The following is a 20,619-nucleotide window of genomic DNA, read 5'->3' as shown; positions in this document are numbered from 1 at the left end:
TGTGAAATCAATATCAAGAGCAACACTAGCACTTTTCACCTTAGACAAGTTTAATGAACCTCTATAATATACAGTATGGTGTTGTGTGTAAATTGATTGAATAACTTCAAGAAGCTATTTGTCATTGTTAAGCAATTCAACTTACCATACATCTCTTTGACTCAGTCTACATTTATTATTGCACAGGTCTGAATGTGGGGTCTACAGTCCCATATGCTCGAGACTAGGGACTCTATTCAATCAGATCCACTTTAGCTGATAACCGCATAGCGATTGTTTTGGCGCTGTCAGAGATTGAACTGTGTTAGAGCTGTCAAATCCACAAGCGGCTCCTGGAATTATACCTTCGCCATTGGCAAATGCACAAAGTCGCATTAAGAGAAATCCCATGCAGCCTTGTTTACAAGTTCGAACACTGGAATGTAATCTACACCTCAATTATGCTGATAGAAACCCTCATTATTTTGTTTAATGATTTTAAATTTGAGCGTCATTATTTCTTTATAGCCTACACTTTCTCGTTCTGAAATTCTAACGCGAGTGGGATGGGTGTGGCTTCGTGACAATGATCAAGAGCAGCTGCTCACCGATTTGACAGCTCCAAAGCAGCTATACCACAGACACCGCCGGTTAACCCTTGATCTGATTGATTCAAAAGTGATCCTATTGAAACAACAGTTTCACTAAGGAAGGGTGAGGATTGCCCTCTATTGGCCTATTACTGTTACCACATAAACAATTCCCCAAAAGTTCCTTCCTTCCATCCATCCATCCATCCATCCATCCATCCATCCATCCATCCCATACATAGAGGGTATAGTTTGAACAATACATTTTATCATGTTATTGCAGAGTTATTTATTCAAATAAATATGCAATGCATACACTTTGTTTTTCCATATTATTTCACATAAATATTCAAACAGGGTTTGTCCATGGTAGAGATGCCAAGGTTTAAATGCTTTTTCTGTTTTGTCTAACCAAAACAATATTACTTTCTGGATCCACTGTTCTAAACACCGTTTTATGTCAGGGGTGACAATAGTGATACTCCAATTTATAATTGTCTGTGTTAACTCACTTTACTTTATAACGGCATATATTCTGTGTGTATATAGCTAAATAATTTAACTTTATTGTGCCAGCTTGCAAGTCAAGAATTCAGTAATATTCATAATAATCATAGTTAATAATATAGAATATTGAACATATTATTTACAATCTAAAAAATGTTACTGTATGTGTCAGACGTAGGTTAAATTGTGAAAACATCTTGAAATATATAAAACTTTATGGTTTAGACAAATATTTTGCAGATATAGAATAAAATGTATCTACTATGCTTTTTTTGTTGTCTAATCACACATTAGCAACGCTACTCTAAGTTCTGATGAAAATCGAAGGGAAACAGTCATGCAAGGTTATTACAGTCAATCATCCAAACATATACTATTAAATGTCATTCTGTACAAGGAGATCAGTCAGACTGTTTAGAAAGTAAAAGGATAGTCAGCCCCTAATCAAAGTTTGTCAGATGTTTTCAGAACTTCAAAGCTGAGCTATATTCCACACCATCTATTGTGTAGATCCTGCCCGCTATATTGCATTAGGAGAAATCTAAAAGGTACGAAATCCATATCAAGTGGAAAAATGTGTAACGTCTATAGACAAAAAAACTTTAGGGTTACAGGGAGACAGGACTGACAACTATGCTAATCTTTAATTTTATAACAGACCATTATTGAGATATGAAATACTCTCACAAACTTTTGATGATTTGGGAGTAAACTATCCCTTTAAGTGCTGAGCAAGAAACAAGCATTATGAGCCACAAAGATTCTTAACTCTGAATTACATTTAGACTAATAAAAAAAGATCAACTAAGATTAGTTGTCACATAATGTATTTCAAAAGTACACAGCATTACTATCTCTTTATGCATTTCCATGGTGACTCACGTCATCAGGTGTCTCACGATGGCTTGTCACCTTCTTTCTTCAGACGGCTGTGGAGGAAAATAACATTAATAAACTAAACTCAGAAAAAAAAAGAAACATCCCTTTTTCAGGACCCTGTCTTGCAAAGATAATTTGTAAAAATCCAAATAACTTCACAGATCTTCATTGTAAAGGGTTTAAACACTGTTTCCCATGCTTGTTCAATGAACCATAAACAATTAATGAACATGCACCTGTGGAACGGTCGTTAAGACACTAACAGCTTACAGACGGTAGGCAGTTAAGGTCACAGTTCTGAAAACTTAGGACACTAAAGAGGCCTCTCTACTGACTCTGAAAAACACCAAAAGAAAGATGCCCAGGGTCCCTGCTCATCTGCGTGAACGTGCCTTAGGCATGCTGCAAGGAGGCATGAGGACTGCAGATGTGGCCAGGGCAATAAATTGCAATGTCCATACTGTGAGACGCCTAAGACAGCGCTACAGGGAGACAGGACTGACAGCTGATCGTCGTCGCAGTGGCAGACCACGTGTAACACCTGCACAGGATTGGTACATCAGAACATCACATCTGCGAGACAGGTAAAGGATCGCAACAACAACTGCCCGAGTTACACCAGGAACGCACAATCCCTCCATCAGTGCTCAGACTGTCTGCAATAGGCTGAGAGGCAGGACCTCATCAGACATCACCGGCAACAACATCACCTATGGGCACAAACCCACCGTCGCTGGACAAGACAGGACTGGCAAAAAGTGCTCTTCACTGATGAGTCACGGTTTTGTCTCACCAGGGGTGATGGTCGGATTAGCGTTTATCGTCGAAGGAATGAGCGTTACACTGAGGCCTGTACTCTGGAGCGGGATTGACTTGGAGGTGGAGGGTCCGTCATGGTCTGGGGCGGTGTGTCACAGCATCATCGGACTGAGCTTGTTGTCATTGCAGGCAATCTCAACGCTGTGCGTTACAGAGAAGACATTCTCCTCCCTCATGGGAACCCTTCCTGCAGGCTCATCCTGACATGACCCTCCAGCATGACAATGCCACCAGCCATACTGCTCGTTTTGTGCGTGATTTCCTGCAAGACAGGAATGTCAGTGTTGTGCCATGGCCAGCAAAGAGCCTGGATCTCAATCCCATTGAGCACGTCTGGTACCTGTTGGATCGGAGGGTGAGGGCTAGGGCCATTCCCCCCAGAAATGTCTGGGAACTTGCCGGTGCCTTGGTGGAAGAGTGGGGTAACATCTCACAGCAAGAACTGGCAAATCTGGTGCAGTCCATGAGGAGGAGATGCACTGCAGTACTTAATGCAGCTGGTGGCCACACCAGATACTGACTAACTTTTGATTTTGACCCCCCCCCCTTTGATCAGGGACACATTATTCAATTTCTGTTAGTCACATGTCTGTGGAACTTGTTCAGTTTACGTCTGCTGTTGAATCTTATTATGTTCATATAAATATTTACACATGTTAAGTTTGCAGTTGACAGTGAGATGGAGTTTATTAATGTTAGTGCAATAGTTAATCAATAAACCAAGATCCCACTTTTGTCTAGTGATTTATGATTTCTCAATAAATGCTGATACATAAATAAAAGCATTGGCTTCTTTAAAGTATTCAATGTGTTCAGGTGACATTTATTTAGAATAAAATGTAATATTAGCTCATCAATAATCAAGATCCAACTTTATCTAGTGATTTCAATTTTTCAGTAAATGCATAAATGAAAGCACTGTGTTCAGGTAAACTGTTGTTGTCGTTATTCTTCGGAGTTGGTAATCACCTCACCTGTAGTAATCCTCCTGTCCGGGCAGAGGCCCCCCGTGTTGTAGGTGGTGGTGTCCATGTAGCCACTGCTGCTCCATGGCCAGCCTCTGCAGCTCTGCTGACTGGGCGTGCATGGCCTGGAGCTGGTGGGCTGCAGACATCTGGGGGATGGGCCCCTGGAGCTCACGGGGGTACCCTGCTCCTGCAACAGCGGCATAGGCTGTTTGGATGTTGATCAAGGGGCACAAAACATCAGAGTGAGTCTTAGTCACCTCACAATCACAGAAATATAGTCTGAATACAGTGAATTGAATGTGTGTGTATTCCCATATAGATAGTCAAGGTGAATGTTATTGTTCCTCACCAAACAGTGGGTGTCGCAACATGTCGTGGTCGTGGGGCAGGTCGTTGAGCAGAGGGTTGGGGATGGGGCCTCCAGGGAAGGGGAAGCGGGCCAGACGGGGCCCAGGAGCCAGGGGATCCAGAGGGTGGGGCCCATTACCTGGGTGACAGTAACACACATCTAATGAGGCAGGAGAACAAACAATATATAAATTAACACATTTCATAAACATCAGTTAATATTGGGCAGGGGGACGAACAGTGCACACATATCAACTGATGACTACACTGGTAGGTAGACAGAGTAATACAGTGAGGAGAGTCAGCCTCTTCTCTCAACATTAAATAAGACTATCAAACAACATTAAATAAGAATATAAAAAAGATATATAATACAAATCAAATGTTCTTGTTTTTAAAACAATAATCAATTTGTGCATATACAGTACACACATACAGTACACACACATACAGTACACACATTTACAGTACACACATATACAATACACACATATCCTGACAGTTATATAATTGAATAGAAGTGTCCTTACCCTCACCTTGGTTGAGTGGGTCCTGCTGATGTAGGTGCAGGTGTGAGTGGATGTGGGAGTGCTGGTGGTGATGCGGCGTGACGTTGAGCATCTGCAGCCTGGCGGCCGGGTCGTTAGCCACAGATGCCATCCTCTCAGCATGGAGCCTCTCAGCAGTCAGTCGCTCAGCGTAGCTCAGCTCCGGACGCATCTGGGGCCCGGCCAGGGCCAGTGCCTGCCTCTCCCTCTCCAGGTGGTTCTGCATGACCGGGTGGAAGTGGCCAAAGGGGTGGTGGGGCGGCCCAGCGATGTGTGGCAGGGCCAGGGCTCCATGTCTGGCAAAGTGCTCCATGGGGTTGGCTGATGGATGCATGGTCTCCATCTCCGGGGGCTTGACCTCGAAGCCAGGCTTCATCCTCTCACGGAGCTCCCTCTCCCGGAGGTTACGGAGCTCCCTCTCTCTCAGGCTGGGCTCGGCGGCATACAGGCCGGGCATGTGGTATGCCAGCAGAGGGTCCCCGGGGGATAGGGACACGAAGAAGGGGTGGTTGCGATTGGTGGGGGACATGACATGGGGTCGGGCGTACTCACTGAGGGTGCGCAGGGCCGGGGTGTCGGGGCCGATGTAAGGGGGCACAGCGGCCACACTGGTGGGGGGCTGCTCGAAGGAGGAGCGCATGTGGACCTGGCCGGACATTTGGACATCACTCATACGGCTGTCGTGGGACGAGCTGGACGCTCTCTGGAAGAGGAAGAGGCTCATTTAGGTGGTTCAAATTTGCGAGAAAACAATGTATAGAGTCCTACAGGTATCCAAAACATCCATCTTATAACATTGTTGTACTAGTATATAGTAATCAGTGGTGTAAAGTACTTAAGTAAAAATACTTTAAAGTACTACTTTAGTAGTTTTTTGGGGTATCTGTACTTTAGTATTTATATTTTTGACTACTTTACTTCACACAATCAAAATGATGTACTTTTTACTCCATACATTTTACCCAAAAGTACTCGTTACATTTTGAATGCTTACCATGACAAGAAAATAGTCAAATTCACGCACTTATCAACAGAACATCCCTGATCATCCCTACTGCCTCTGATCTGGCGGACTCACTAAACACACAGATTATGTCTGAGTGTGCCCCTGGCTTTCCGGTAATTTCAAAAACAAGAAAATGGTGCCATTTGGTTTGCTTAAAATAAGGAATTTTGAATCGCTTTATACTTTTAATTTTACTTTTGATCCTTAACTATATTTTTGCAATTACATTTTTTTTTCATACTTAAGTATATTTTAAACCAAATAATTTTAGACTTTTACTCAAGTAGAATTTGACTGGGTGACTTTTACTTGAGTAATTTTCTATTGAAGTATCTTTACTTTTCCTCAAGTATGAGAGTTTGGAACTTTTTCCACCACTGGTAATAATATCATTGATAACATTGTTGTACTAGTATGTTATAATAAATATAATTGATAACGTTGTACTAGTACGTAATAATATCATTGATAACATTGCTGAGATACATAGACATAGACATCACGTTATTTATTTTTATTTATTTCACCTTTATTTAACCAGGTAGGCAAGTTGAGAACTTCAGTTAACTTAAGTTAGAAGTTATGTCAAAGAAAAAAAGGAACAGAGGGAATATTACTCACAGCATTTTTGTCTTCTTGCCTCTCTCGTTCCCTCTCCCTCTCTCTGTCCTTCTCCCTCTCTCGGGCATTGTGCTCAGCCTCTCTCTTGGATCTCTCCACAGCCTCCTCTCTCTTCTTGGCCAGCTTGGACGAGACCAGGGGAGTGAAGAACAGGTCTGTTCTGGAGCACGAGTTGTAGCCACGGTCCAGGTGTTTGAAAAACCTGAAATGAATCAAACAGCATATATAGCAATCACACAACAATATTGTTTGAGAACATATGTAATTCAGATGAACAACATCTGTTAACATTTGAGAAACACAATGGCCATAATAAACTCTGTAAAGAAGGCCCATCTTACAGGACTGTCTGGAGTGACGTCATGCAGTAAGTACCGTGCTGATTGGCTGGCATGACTGGCGATGTTGACAACCAAAGGTTCCGGTGAGGGACTTCTGGGTGGAGGGGGCGGACTCTCAAGCTCCTCACATTCATCCAATGGCTCCTCTTTAATCTGGACATGTGACCCTCCAATGCCAATGGGGTTTCCGGGCGAGGGGCGCAGGGAGGAGAAGGAGGGCTGGAGACTAGGGACTGGACCCATGGTAGAGGGGGAAGAGGCAGAGAGGACAGGGTGCAAGGCTGAGGGGGCAGAGCAGGAGGGCAGGGAGGAGTGGGGTTGGGAGTGGCTGCCTCTGCCAGGGAGGTTCTGCAGCTGCGTGAGCACGGGAGGCTGGGGTGGGAGTCCCTGCTGCATGGGCAGGGACTGGGGCATGAGCTGGAGGGGGGGTGGAGGGGCACCGGGAGGGTGCTGGTTGGGCAGGGAGTTGAGGGGCTTCAGTGCTGGAGGAGGGGGCAGGTTGGATGGCATCTGCGGGAAAGGGGGAGCAAGGGAAGAAGAGAGGTGTGGTGGCTGCTTGTAAGATGGAGGGATGGGTGTGGTTGGGGGGGGTTTGATTTGGGGCCCGGAGGTGAGGGGGAGGGCCTGAGGGAAGGAGGGTTCCCTGGGAAAGTGAGGAGGGGGTCGCTGGGGGTGGGGGCACTGGGTGGGAGCACCATGGAGGGACAGGGGTTGGGTGGGAGGCAGAGAGCCAGGAGAAGGAAGAGGACCCTGGAATACAGGAGTTGGAGGATGGAAGGCCTGTCCCAGCAGAGGAGGGATGGGTGAGGGGCCAGCGAGAGGGTGAGAGGAGGGGGGTAGGGGTCGGTTGTGTGGGGGACTTGTCTGATAGCTAACTGACTGACCAGCCTGAGCAGAGGTGGCTGAAGGCTGGGGGGGCTCTGGGGAGGGGGTTGCCTGGGCCTGTACCTGGCCAGGCTCTGCAGAGGGAGAGGTACCCTGGGGAGGCAGAGATGTGTTTGAGCCTGCAACCTGTGATGGAGGAACAATCTGTGGGGTCTGTGTTTCAGCCAGGGCAGCAGCAGGGGCACTGACGGTCTCTGCTGCTGCCTGGTGGGCACCCTGGAGCTGCTGGGCTGAGGAGTCGGAGTCACTCTCGTTGCCCTGGCGAGGGCTGGGGATGCTGGGGGAGGAGGAGCGGTTGTCCTGGTCGATGTCTTTGGTGTCGCTGCTGCCGTCGTCCTGGGCACTGCGGCTGTCTGAGCAGCTCTCCTCCTCCACCTCACCCCCCTCTGCCTCTGCCTCCGACCGGCACTCTGCCTGTTCACCCTGAGAGGAGGATGGAGACACAAGGTTAGAATTGTTGGTGAGGGGAGGTTCTCATCATGCTAATGTTACCCAAAAAGAGCCACTGGATAGATCGAGTTACACCCAACAATGTAGCTCAGTGCAGGAAGATAAGACATTAACTAAAGAATAACGAGGCAACAAAAGTGATACGTTTCTGAGAGCTGGTTAACCTCATTTTGCTTCTCTCTGATCTTGCACCTTGTAGCTGTTATTGCTTTCCTACTGTCTTACACTCCGTCTGACCTGCAGTGTCTTCGTCCTTTTAGCTGGTGTTCTCTCAGGCTCCTCTGGGTCCTGGGCTGCACTCTCCCTGGAACGTTTAGTACTCTTTGGTAGGGGCGCCTCTTCCTTTATCTTCTGTTAGATGGAAGGAATATTATTCAATTCAGTTCTACATGAATATATAACGCAGTAAAAAGTATTTGGACAAAGGGGAAGCCTTGGTCTGAACGGCAGAAATACAACTAGATGTTATGATTCTATATGATATTAGGTGTACTTCAATTCACAAATGCGCCATTACTTTGCATTCAAATCTATTTCCCTAACTTCAAAAATAATATATGTGTGTGACTGTACCTTGCCAGGCTTCTTTGTGTTATCAGTCTTCTCTAAACAGGAGGTTCTGGATGCGTTGGAGGTGGAGCTAGCTCCACTGGGGGCGGGAGAGGGATGGCTACTGGACTGCTGGTCTTCACTGGTAGGAGAGCCGGTCAGCCTCTTGTGGCCACTTCTTAATGAAGACAACTGGAGAGAGATACAACTTAAGAGTATTGAAAGATATTATAACAACAATTGAGAGAGAAAGATAATGATGAGGGTGGTAGGGAAAGAGAGAGAGGGTGGTAGAGAAAGAGAGAGAGAGGAGTGTGGGTGGCAGTGAGGAAGGGAGGTATACACAAGATGGGGCTAAGATAGGCAGTTCCCAGGCTTACCGGTGTTCTGCTGCGTCGCGTCCTCATGCCGTGCTTCCCGTTGCCCTCTTCTTCCTCTTTGACAGGTTTGAACATGAAGGGAGGGTCAGCAGGCTTAGGGCCAGGCGGCAGGCAGCCATGTTTGTTGTAGTAGGTACGACAGGTGGTACACAGGAGGATGTTATCCCGGCCTCCGTGCTGCCAGTCCTTAGAGTCTGAAATTAAAGCATTGAATGGAATAAACTTTATTGATCACAAGAGGAGAAATGTGATTTGTCATCAACATAGGACAGAAACATACAGTACATCAGAACCCATTGAACTGAGCACCGGTGGCTGGTGGAGCAAGTATGATACATGACATCAATGCAAACCAATAGAATCAATGGGGGAAATAAAGAAACGGAGAGAGTTAAGCGATACTCACTGGTTGTGGCACAGTGTCCACAGGTGCCTTGCTCGCTGTCTTCACTGTCCAGGTCGTCCTCACTGGCTGAACTTATGTCCACTACAGGAGAGAGAAGATATCAGATTAAAGACTATACCCACTGCTATTCATTCAGACAAAGACTACACCCACTCCTATTGTGTTATCTACAGTTACTGGACTAGATGATAGAAACAGACCCTTAGTTTCAGAATGGGTGGCAAGGAATAAGTTAGTCCTAAATATTTCAAAAACTAAAAGCATTACATTTGGGACAAATCATTCACTAAACCCTAAACTTCAACTAAATATTGTAATAAATAATGTGGAAATTGAGCAAGTTGATGTGACTAAACTGCTTGGAGTAACCCTGGATTGTAAACTGTCATGGTCAAAACATATTTATACAACAGTAGCTAAGATGGGGAGAAGTATTTCCATGATAAGGCGCTGCTCTACCTTCTTAACAGCACTGTCAACAAGGCAGGTCCTACAGTCTCTAGTTTTGTCACACCTGGACTACAGTTCAGTCGTGTGGTCAGGTGCCACAAAGAGGGACTTAGGAAAATTGCAATTGATTCAGAACAGGGCAGCACGGCTGGCCCTTGGATGTACACAGAGAGCTAATATTAATAATATGCATGTCAATCTCTCCTGGCTCAAAGTAGAGGAAAGATCACTACTTGTATTAGTGAGAAGTATTGACATGTTGAAAGCACCGAGCTGTCTGTTTAAACGACTAGCACACAGCTCAGACACCCATGCATACACCACAAGACATGCCACCAGAGGTCTCTTCACAGTCCCCAAGTCCAGAACAGACTATGGGAGGCACACAGTACTATATAGAGCCATGACTACATGGAACTCTATTCCACATCAGGTAACTGATGCAAGCAGTAGAATCAGATTTTAAAAAACAGATTAAAAAAATACACCTTATGGAACAGTGGGACTGTGAAGCAACACAAACAAAGGCACAGACACATGCATACACACATATGACAACATACGCACTATACACACACGTATACATGGATTTTGTGTTGTAGATATGTGATAGTGGAGTATGGGCCTGAGGGCACACAGTCTGTTGCAAATTCTGTAATGAATGCACACTACCATTCAAAAGTTTGGGGTCGCTTAGAAATGTCCTTGTTTCTTAAATAAAAGCAACTATTTTGTCCATTAAAATAGCATCAAATTGATCAGAAATACAGAATAAACATTGTTAATGTTGTAAATGACTATTGTAGCTGGAAACGGCTGATTTTTAATGGAATATCTACATAGGCGTACTATAGGCCCATTATCAGCAACCATCACTCCTGTGTTCCAATGGCACGTTGTGTTAGCTAATCCAAGTTTATCATTTTAAAAAGCTAATTGATCCTTAGAAAAACCCTTTGTAATTATGTTAGCACAGCTGAAAACTGTTGTTCTGATTAAAGAACCAATAAAACGGGCCTTCTTTAGACTAGTTGAGTATCTGGAGCATCAGCATTTGTGGGTTTGATTACAGGCCAGAAACAAAGAACTTCATTCTGAAACTCATCAGTCTATTCTTGTTCTGAGAAATGAAGGCTATTTCATGTGAGAAATTGCCAAGAAGCTGAAGATCTCGTACAACGCTGTGTACTACTCCCTTCACAGAACAGCGCAAACTGGCTCTAACCAGAATAGAAAGAGGAATGGAAGGCCCCGGTGCACAACTGAGCAAGAGGACAGGTACATTAGAGTGTTTGAGAAACAGACACCTCACAAGTCCTCAACTGGCAGCTTCATTAAATAGTACCCGTAAAACACCAGTCTCAACGTCAACAGTGAAGAGGTGACTCCAGGATGCTGTCCTTCTAGGCAGAGTTCCTCTGTCCAGTGTCTTCTTTTGCCAATCTTAATCTTTTCTTTTTATTGGCCAGTCTGAGATATGGCTATTTCTTTGCAACTCTGCCTAGAAGGCCAGCATCCCAGAGTCTCCTCGTCACTATTGAAGGGAGTGGTACACAGCGTTGTACGAGATCTTCAGATTCTTGGCAATTTCTCGCATTGAATAACCTTCATTTCTCAGAACAAGAATAGACTGACTATTTCAGAAGACAGTCCTTTGTTTCTGGCCATTTTGTGCATGTAATTGAACCCACAAATGCTGATGCTCCAGATACTCAATTAGTCTAAAGAAGGCCAGTGAAGAGGCGACTCCGGGATGCTGGTCTTCTAGGCAGAGTTCCTCTGTCCAGTGTCTGTGTTCTTTTGCCCATCTTAATCTTTTCTTTTTATTGGCCAGTCCGAGATATGGCCTTTTCTTTGCAACTCTGCCTAGAAGGCAAGCATCCCGGAGTCGCCTCTTCACTGTTGAGACTGGTATTTTGTGGCGGCTTAACTTATCCTTTCCCGCAGCTCAACTTACCCCATACACAGGGTAAGTTGTGCCAAGAGACCAGTTTTTTTGGGACATGCTATGTTTTCAAAACTGTAATGTTTACATGAATTCTGATTATTTCCAGGAATACACATCATCCTGAAATATATGTATAATAAAATCTCTATATGTATAGTAAAATCTCTTTCCAAAATCATCTGCATTAATATGGAGTTGATCCCCCCTTTGCTGCTATAACAGCTTCCACGCTTCTGGGAAGGCTTTCCACTAGATGTTGGAACATTGCTGCAGGGACTTGCTTCCATTCAGCCACAAGAGGATTGGTGAGGTCTGGCACTGATGTTGGGCGATTAGGCCAGGCTCGCAGATGGCGTTCCAATTCATCCCAAAGGTGTTCGATGGGGTTGAGGTCAGGGCTCTGTGCAGGCCAGTCAAGTTCTTCCACACTGATCTCGACAAACCATTTCTGTATGGACCTCGCTTTGTGCACGGGGGAATTGTCAAGTTGAAACAGGAAAGGGCCTTCCCAAAACTGTTGCCACAAAGTTGGAAGCACAGAATTGTCTAGAATGTCATTGTATGCTGTAGCGTTAAGGGGCCTAGCCCGAACCATAAAAAACAGCCCCAGACCATTATTATTCCTCCTCCAAACTTTACAGTTGGCACTATGCATTGGGGCTGGTAGCGTTCTCCTGGCATCCGCCAAACTCAAATTTGTCCGTCGGACTGCCAGATGGTGAAGCGTGATTCATCACTCTAGAGAACGCATTTCCACTGCTCCAGAGTCCAATGGCGGCGAGCTTTACACCACTCCAGCCGATGCTTGGCATTGCGCATGGTGATCATGGGCGTGTGTGCGGGTGGAAACCCATTTCATGAAGCTCCCAACGATCAGTTCTTGTGCTGACATTGCTTCCAGAGGCAGTTTGGGACTCGGTAGTGAGTGTTGCAACCAAGGACAGACGATTTTTCTACGCGCTTCAGCACTCAGCGGTCCCATTCTGTGAGCTTGCGTGGCCTACCACTTCCCTGCTGACCCATTGTTACTCCTAGATGTTTCCACTTCATAATTACAGCACTTACAGTTGACCAGGGTAGCTCTAGGAGGGCAGAATTTGACCAACTGACTTGTTAGAAAGTCACTGAGCTCTTCACTAAGGCCATTCTACTGCCAATGTTTGTCTATGGATATTGTATGGCTGTGTGCTCAATTTTATACACCTGTCAGCAACGGGTGTGGCTGAAATAACCGAATCAACTAATTTGAAGGGGTTTCCACACACTTTTGTATACATAGTGTATATCTTTGTTAGAAAGAATACAATATTTTCCTTGACTGGGTGATGCTGAATGTAAAAAACGGCTCCACTTACCCCACTATCCCCTTCTAGTCCTAATCTGTTTCCAGGAACCCGGCCATAAAATAAGCTAAATCTTAGAGGAATTGAAAACCCCCGGGACTCACTGGATTGGGACTGGGAAGGGGTGTTCACAGTGGCAGCGGTGGCGCGAGTCTTGGCCTTGCGTGAGGACGGCTGTCTACGGTGCTGACGGTACGGCCGCGTGCCTGCAGCCTCAGGCGTCTTCTTCCAGTGATAGTAGAATGTGATCAACTCCCCCTGCCAACAACACAACACGGGATTTAAGAAGAGGGCACAGTGTGCAGATTCCAATGAAGATACAGATAATGATATTGAATGTGTTGCTGGAGTGTGTTACAGGTTTTGGTTTTTCCAATTATGTTTTGAGAATGGACTTTAGCACGTTAGCACGTAGGGCGTGCCAAATGATGTCACATCGTTAGTGTCGTGTCTCTGACTTATCATTAAATGTGAAGACTGTTATTTATCAAATCAATTCTCTGTAATTATTATTACGTGATTAAACTAATAATGTAAATTTAATTAACTAGGAAGTTGGGGCACCACGGAAAATGTTCAGATTACAAAATTATAATTTTCCAAATATAACTATTCAGATTTTAATATCTGATCAATTATTCTTCTATTAATTAATTATTATTATTACCTTCCATCAGTCTCATCTGAACGTCGTAAAATTCTTGGTTATCTGCACAAACCCAGACTCTACTATGAATCATCCATACACAAATTGGCTCAATTATTTATTTACTAACTAATTAAACAATTACAGAATATACAATACATAATAACATTATACAGTAAATACCGTCCCTAGTGGACTGAACACAAACAGTTTGGTTATAACACGATAGCTTCAGAGAGAAGAGAAGGGGGTTTTGGAAGGAAGACTAAGGAACATTGGTCTCTATCAGACCTGGAAAGCTATTCTCACATAAATACATATGCCACTAACGATCGCCCATTCGGAAAAGCAATGCAATGCACTTTAACGTGAAGCTGGCTTCGATAGTTAAGCTGGTGATGTGAGGCTCTGGTTTGCCCAGTCGATGTCGCCCTCGTCCTTTGTGGAATCTTCCGGGTCATCGTGTGAGAGGTTCACGTTGTCTGAGAGGTTTATCTCACTCTGGAGATGCTTCCTCGTCGGTCAGTGTTCTCGTACTAGATTTGCGCATATGTTCAGCTGCAGTCTGATATATGCTAGTTTAGTATGCACTTCTTCTTTAGGTGATCAATAGTTCAGAGTTCATACCATTTGAGGTGTGGCGCAAACTCTCACGTTTCCTGGCCTGTAGAGTTAAAATTAGCCCTTTTCAACGTGGAGGGAAGTCCTCCCTTTATTTGGAACTGAGTTGGCTTTTCGTCATGGAGGCTTTTATTTAAGAGTTGAAAAGGGGTTGGTTCATCATTTCCAACCAATGTCTATTCACTTCGGCGTGGCTACTGACTTAGTTAAACTTTACATGGGAGGCCAATTCTCTCATTTTAACCTGTCTGGACAAGGGGGCAGTATTTTCACGGCCGGATAAAAAACATACCCGATTTAAACTGGTTACTACTCTTTCCCAGAAACGAGAATATGCATATTATTAGTATTTGGATAGAAAACACTGAAGTTTCTAAAACTGTTTGAATGGTGTCTGTGAGTATAACAGAACTCATATGGCAGGCAAAAACCTGACAAAATTCGAAGCAGGAAGTGGCCTGTTTGCGAATTTGTAGTTCTCCCTTTGCTTCTCTATCGAAACTACAGTGCCCCTGTGGTTATGTAGCACTTTCTAAGGCTTCCATTGGCTCTCTAAAGCATTCAGAAAGCGGATTGACGCGTCTCCTGTCTCCGGGCAGAGTACAGGAGCACAGTTTGTCAGTGGACTGCCTGGTGGCTAAGAGATTGGAAATGCGCATTCACGAGACCTTGTCATTTTTTCTCTTCCTTTTTGAATGAATACAGCATTGTCCGGTTGTAATATTATCGCTATTTTACGAGAAAAATACCATAGAAATTGATTTTAAACAGCGTTTGACATGCTTTTAAGTTTGGTAAAGGAACATTTTGAAATGTATTGTCTCGAAATGCGCTCGCGCGTTACCCTTTGGATAGTGACCTGAACGCACGAACAAAACGGGGGTATTTGCACATAACTATGGATTATTTGGAACAAAAACAACATTTGTTGTGGAAGTAGCAGTCCTGGGAGTGCATTCTGACGAAGAACAGCAAAGGTAATCCAATTTTTCTAATAGTAATTCTGAGTTTAGGTTGCCCCGAACTTGGGTGTCAAATTAGCTAGCCGTGATGGCTGAGCTATGTACTCAGAATATTGCAAAATGTGCTTTCGCCGAAAAGCTATTTTAAAATGACATAGCGATTGCATAAAGGAGTTCTGTATCTATAATTCTTAAAATAATTGCTATGTATTTTGTAAACGTTTATCATGAGTAATTTAGTAAATTCACTGGAAATTTTCGGTGGGAATACAATTTCTGAACATCACACACCAATGTAAAAAGCAGTTTTTTTATATAAATATGAACTTGATTGAACAAAACATGCATGTATTGTATAACATAATGTCCTAGGAGTGTCATCTGATGAAGATCATCAAAGGTTAGTGCTGCATTTAGCTGTGTTTTGGGTTTTTGTGACATATATGCTTGCTTGAAAAATGGCTGTGTGGTTATTTGTGTCTATGTACTCTCCTAACATAATCTAATGTTTTGCTTTCGCTGTAAAGCCTTTTGGAAATCGGACAACGTGGTTAGATTAACGAGAGTCTTATCTTTCAAATGGTGTAAAATAGTCGTATGTTTGAAATATTGAAATTATTGCATTTTTTAGGTATTTGTATTTCGTGCCACGCGATTCCACTGGCTGTTGAATAGAGTGGGACGCTAACGTCCCACCTACCATAGAGGTTAAAGGTTAACATCACATCCTTTCGCAAACAGTTTCATCTTACTCATTCATTTTATACAATAATTAGATACAAGCCTCATAACTGAGGAACCTGTATAAACAGAGTTAGGGTAATGTTGCTGTATTGTCTTTCATGAGGTCATAAACATGAAACAAAACGGACCAGGTTGTAGCTGGCTTCTCCACCGACCGTTTACACATTCTCCAAAATAGGACTATTGTTAAATTCTCAAATTCTGGGATGAGATAGGATTTGGCGGGAGAGTTCCTTTGTTCTACTGTTACCCTCTCTCTCCCATACGGCATGGTCAGGGAGAAACGACGTGGTTATAAAGTCATAAAAACTGCCCCCCCCCCTCCCCTCCAAACAGGATGTTCACATCTCTGCTAGCCAATTCACTTAAAGGGCTAGCGTCATGACATTAGTCAGTATTGTATTACACCTGTGCTGATTGCCGTCTTGTTAGTCGAAAGGTATTTCACCTGTGCTGGCCCAGGTGATATTTAAGAGTGGCTGGCCCAGTGCCCCAGTGGTCTTGAGAGATGTGGAGGGTCAACACCTTTTAGTTGGCTCTCCCTATTTGATTTCTAGAAAAATATTCCTTTGTCTGATCTTCCATGTTTTTGTCTTGCTCCACCTTTTCGGTTTGCTTCCTGTCTTTAAATTTGGTATGGGTTTTTCTTTTCTTTGTCTCTTCTTGGGCAAAATTTAGTGGGCACTCGTGGTGGGTGGCTTTTAGGTTCCAGTTGTTGTTGCTAATCAACTTTCAGTGGACACCCCCATGAGTGTCTTTCAGAACCCCTCCTAAAACCCCACCTGTTTTGTTTTGATTGTTGTCAGTGACTCTTTGTTAGTTCCCCGTTCTGTTTTAGTGAAATTATTTGGTTTTCTTGCTGGGGAACGTAACAAGTATATCAACAAATACATCAAATAAGAAGGAACCACTGACTGCATTGCAAACAGTTAGGTCTGTTGATTGTGTGTATAGTTATGTCCAGTTATATGTCTGTTATGTCTAGACAGACATAAGACACAGTATGATAGTAAAATATATTACACCAGGTGTTTTCATTTACCGTTTTCTTGTTGGGCAGCAGCTCTTTGCGAATCCTGAAGAAATTCTTGCCGTACTGTCTCAAACCTTTGATGAACCGCTTCTGTTGATTGTAAAGCGATTGTGGGTGAAATAAAAACAAACAGTCAACAATATACCATGCCGTGTAAACGTGTTTCATATTGTTTCACTATTGTCTATGTTACACAATGGCCATAATACATATTGGAGTAACCCGATGTAACCACAGAGCAGCCCTAACAACACATAGGGCCATATTCTGTCTAGAGCGCTTAACTAAAATATCTGAGCAAATCTCACGTTGACCTCAATGAATGATTTATGCAAAGGTCAGAGTTACAATGCTCATCTCAATTATAAATCGTGCCCAAGTGCCTAAAGTTAAACATTGTCTTTGGACCTGAAGTAAGCATGGTGCAAGGCTGCTTTACCACATCATCTTCTGACCAACATTTCTCAATGAGTTTGGGCACAGGTTTCTTCACTAGGCGCTGGAGAGCTTTAGCTGCGTCGTAACGGCTGGCGTGTAACTGTAGAGGGAGGGAGACAATAAAAGATCTACTGAGAAGGGTTCAAGATCTTATTTGTAACAATATATTGTTTTTGCAATTGTACACTATATTTTTTTATAAAAACATTTCTCTACAATGTTTAAAAAAACAAAAACAAAAAACTATTACATTTAAGTGGAAAAAATAATAAATGAGAACGTGAAAATGAAATGATCTCATTGTTCTATTTCATATTCCCATTTAAATGCAGAAAAGTATTCCTGCTCACCATGTTTAAAGCGTTGAGTGTGGTGTCGTCACGAGAGGCCGCCAAACACCCGTCCTCTGTGGATCCTCCATCACACATCCCTGCAAACGCTGCCATGCTCCTTCAATCAGGAAGAGACATGGAAGATAAATAAATCCTGCTGTGCAGTCAGTCAGGATGACAAGCATGACAAACATTGTGCACTACAGTCGCCTACAGAAGTGTTTTTAAATGACATTATCTTTAACAATAATGACCTGACAGGCTAGCTAGAAGAACTCTGATAGGACAAGTCTTTATACTAAATGACAACTAAAAACCAGCAGCAGTCAAACTGAAACGATGATGTTCTACACACTACTTTATGACCATAATAATGCACTTCACTCTTACTCTCAACACCAGTGTTATGCAGGGCTGACAGACACCAGGTTTTGTATGAATCCCATCCGTCTTTAAATCTGGCAGGGTTGCACCATTCATCACACAAGAGATACGCTACGAGTGTAGCCTGGTCCCAGATCTGTTTGTGCTGTATACCCAACAACAACCACAGGAGTTGGCTATACAGCACAAACAGATCTGGGACCAGGCTAATATGAGTGCTGCAGAGTCGACACTAACCTGGCAGCTCTGAGGTACATGAGGAGGTCACAATCATTGACCCCTGGCATCCACACCAGCTCTTCATTCTCTGTCTGAGTCTGAACACCAAACACAGGGCGTGGTTGCAGCTCAGGGAGCTTAGCCTGCATACACACAAATAATACAGACAGATAAATACCATGTTTGTCTCACTGTCACAGACAGTTGATTACAGTGATATGAGATATGCACCATGTATTTCACAAATACATACAAATATATGTCAGGTTATGACAGCGAGATAGTTTATGACATACTGTATGTATCATGAGGCTCTCAAATTCTGCAACACTAAACCAATGGAGATTGTTGAAGACATACCGATACTGCTATATGGTAAGGTCTCAAATGTGCAATACCTTAGAGAGGGACAGCCTGCTTAAAGGGGGTTAATGGACTATTACCTGATGACTTGATCCCACTCTGATCTCCCCCTGCGTGCTGTTCAGGCTCCTGGAAATAAGAATAATTCAGTTATAACATATAACAGTTAGATATTACATTGTTATATTGTTATTGTACATAGAGGATACTATATTTGCAACTGATTTGAACAGAATAAAAACTAAAATCAAGAAACATTTTTATTAGATAATCATTGAAAAGGCGTAACGCTCGCTCACCATTAAAAACTCATTGTTTTATTCAAGTCACATGTTGACAAAATGTCATTATCAATTGTAGTATCAATCAAGTGAACAGTGTAATGGCAGGTAGGTAGCCCAGCGGCTAAGGAATTGGAGCATTAGCAGAAAGCTTGACTGTTTGAATCCCGAGCCGAGCGCTAGAAATAAAGAGGGGATTTGATCTGACAACTGAAGGGCTGCTGGGTTCACATCTTAACAATCCCCTACCGTTGGGCCTTTGAGCAGGGCCCTTAACCCCACAACATGCTCTTCATCCAGGGGCGCTGCACTGTAGCTTGACCCTGTGCTCCTCTCAAATGTGTGTGATGTGTGCTATCAAATTTCTGTTGTTTGCTGTAACATATGGACAGTTAAATTGTATTGCATTGTAATGTTTATAACCATATAGCAATGTTAATGTTCTGTTCTAAAACAGAAAAAAAACTAGTGCTAGATACATCCCTTTTTCTGACATACTAGTGCATGCATATGCAAAGAAATTAAACATATTTAACACAAATCACAAGGCAAATAGGCTATGCGCCTAACAAAATCTTAATCCCTAATCCTAATCTAAATATTTCATATTACTGGGTTAATCTTGTATTTCAATTGGACAGCGGTTTTCTTTAATCCCGCCCATCCATCAGTGAAGGCCAATCTGAATGCGGCTATTACGTTCCCTCCAAACATTACATAAACGAGTCCTGTCTCCAGCCACTTGCAATGCTTGCCTTTTTTACAAAATAAGCATAGCATGATGCGTGTTGCTTTGAAGCGTATAATAACGCATACTTTACATTTAAAATAAGCATTCTCACATCGTCATTGTCTATTTACGTGGCCCGACAGTCTCGCAAAATGGAGTATTGACATAAGTCTTTTCCCGGGAGCCGAAGTGAAAATCGACAGAAACCACACCAAATCTGTGACAGCTGAATTGACACAGATAACAGTAATCCACAATGCACCGCGTGATCAATTAAATATATCTAGATACTGAAATATTTTATCCGTACGATAGATTGCTAGCTTTAGCTACATGGATCGAGCTAACGCCATCGCGACCATTGCAATTCCAAGTATGTCATAAAAATGGCAAGGTAAACACAGAAATTTAAAATATTCGCGTCTAAAACAATGTCAAATGTACGAGGCAACGCCATTACCTTCTCGGACTGAACAGGTCGTCCATGTCGGAGGCTCTTAGTGTCGTTTTTAGGTTGACACTGCCAGCGTAGTGGTCGATACAAACTATGCTATTCCATACTACTCAAAATGGAGGCTAAGAGACGATTTTTTTTTTCCTAACACTAAACTGTGCAATGACCTCAGCCCCACGCTCAGCATTAAAATTTACGCTCTCCGTAGATAACGGAGCATGTGCCGCGGTCGCCCTAATAGGATAATCTACTGTAGTGTCCACAGAGCCATGCCCCAGAGAGCATCGATACCAAAATATAGAACAGCTTCGAACGCAGACATTCAGAGCGCCAGGAAAACTGTAGAGCGCGAGAATACTGAACAGGTTCACACCTGGATACATTATCCAGCCCAG

The 20,619-nt window shown here is 43.3% G+C and overlaps 1 protein-coding gene across 8 annotated transcripts; it reads right to left on the bottom strand.

The window, feature by feature from the left end:
- Positions 1 to 838: 838 nt before the first annotated feature.
- Positions 839 to 20,562, bottom strand: LOC115150370 (arginine-glutamic acid dipeptide repeats protein-like). 8 transcript variants are annotated; one of them, XM_029693588.1, is made up of 17 exons: positions 20,231 to 20,562; positions 18,840 to 18,888; positions 18,415 to 18,539; positions 17,812 to 17,911; positions 17,463 to 17,561; positions 17,033 to 17,113; positions 13,122 to 13,275; positions 9,277 to 9,357; positions 8,871 to 9,064; positions 8,515 to 8,682; positions 8,167 to 8,292; positions 6,641 to 7,914; positions 6,266 to 6,467; positions 4,621 to 5,341; positions 4,092 to 4,250; positions 3,744 to 3,947; positions 839 to 2,005 (listed from the first exon to the last, which is right to left on the bottom strand). In XM_029693588.1, exons 1-16 carry the CDS (start codon positions 20,254 to 20,256, stop codon positions 3,745 to 3,747), a joined length of 3,762 nt encoding a protein of 1,253 aa, XP_029549448.1. In that variant the 5' UTR covers positions 20,257 to 20,562; the 3' UTR covers positions 839 to 2,005; position 3,744. The 8 variants fall into 8 exon arrangements, with proteins under 8 accessions (XP_029549448.1, XP_029549442.1, XP_029549443.1 ...); XM_029693582.1 differs by having other exon boundaries at positions 3,749 to 3,947; XM_029693583.1 differs by having other exon boundaries at positions 3,749 to 3,947; positions 4,627 to 5,341.
- Between the last annotated feature and the right edge of the window lie 57 nt (positions 20,563 to 20,619).

The sequence above is a fragment of the Salmo trutta genome, chromosome 16 (genome assembly GCF_901001165.1).
Source record: "Salmo trutta chromosome 16, fSalTru1.1, whole genome shotgun sequence".
NCBI lineage: Eukaryota > Metazoa > Chordata > Actinopteri > Salmoniformes > Salmonidae > Salmo > Salmo trutta.
The sequence above is the reverse complement of the archived record's forward strand: the minus strand, read 5'-3'. Positions and strand labels throughout refer to the sequence as shown.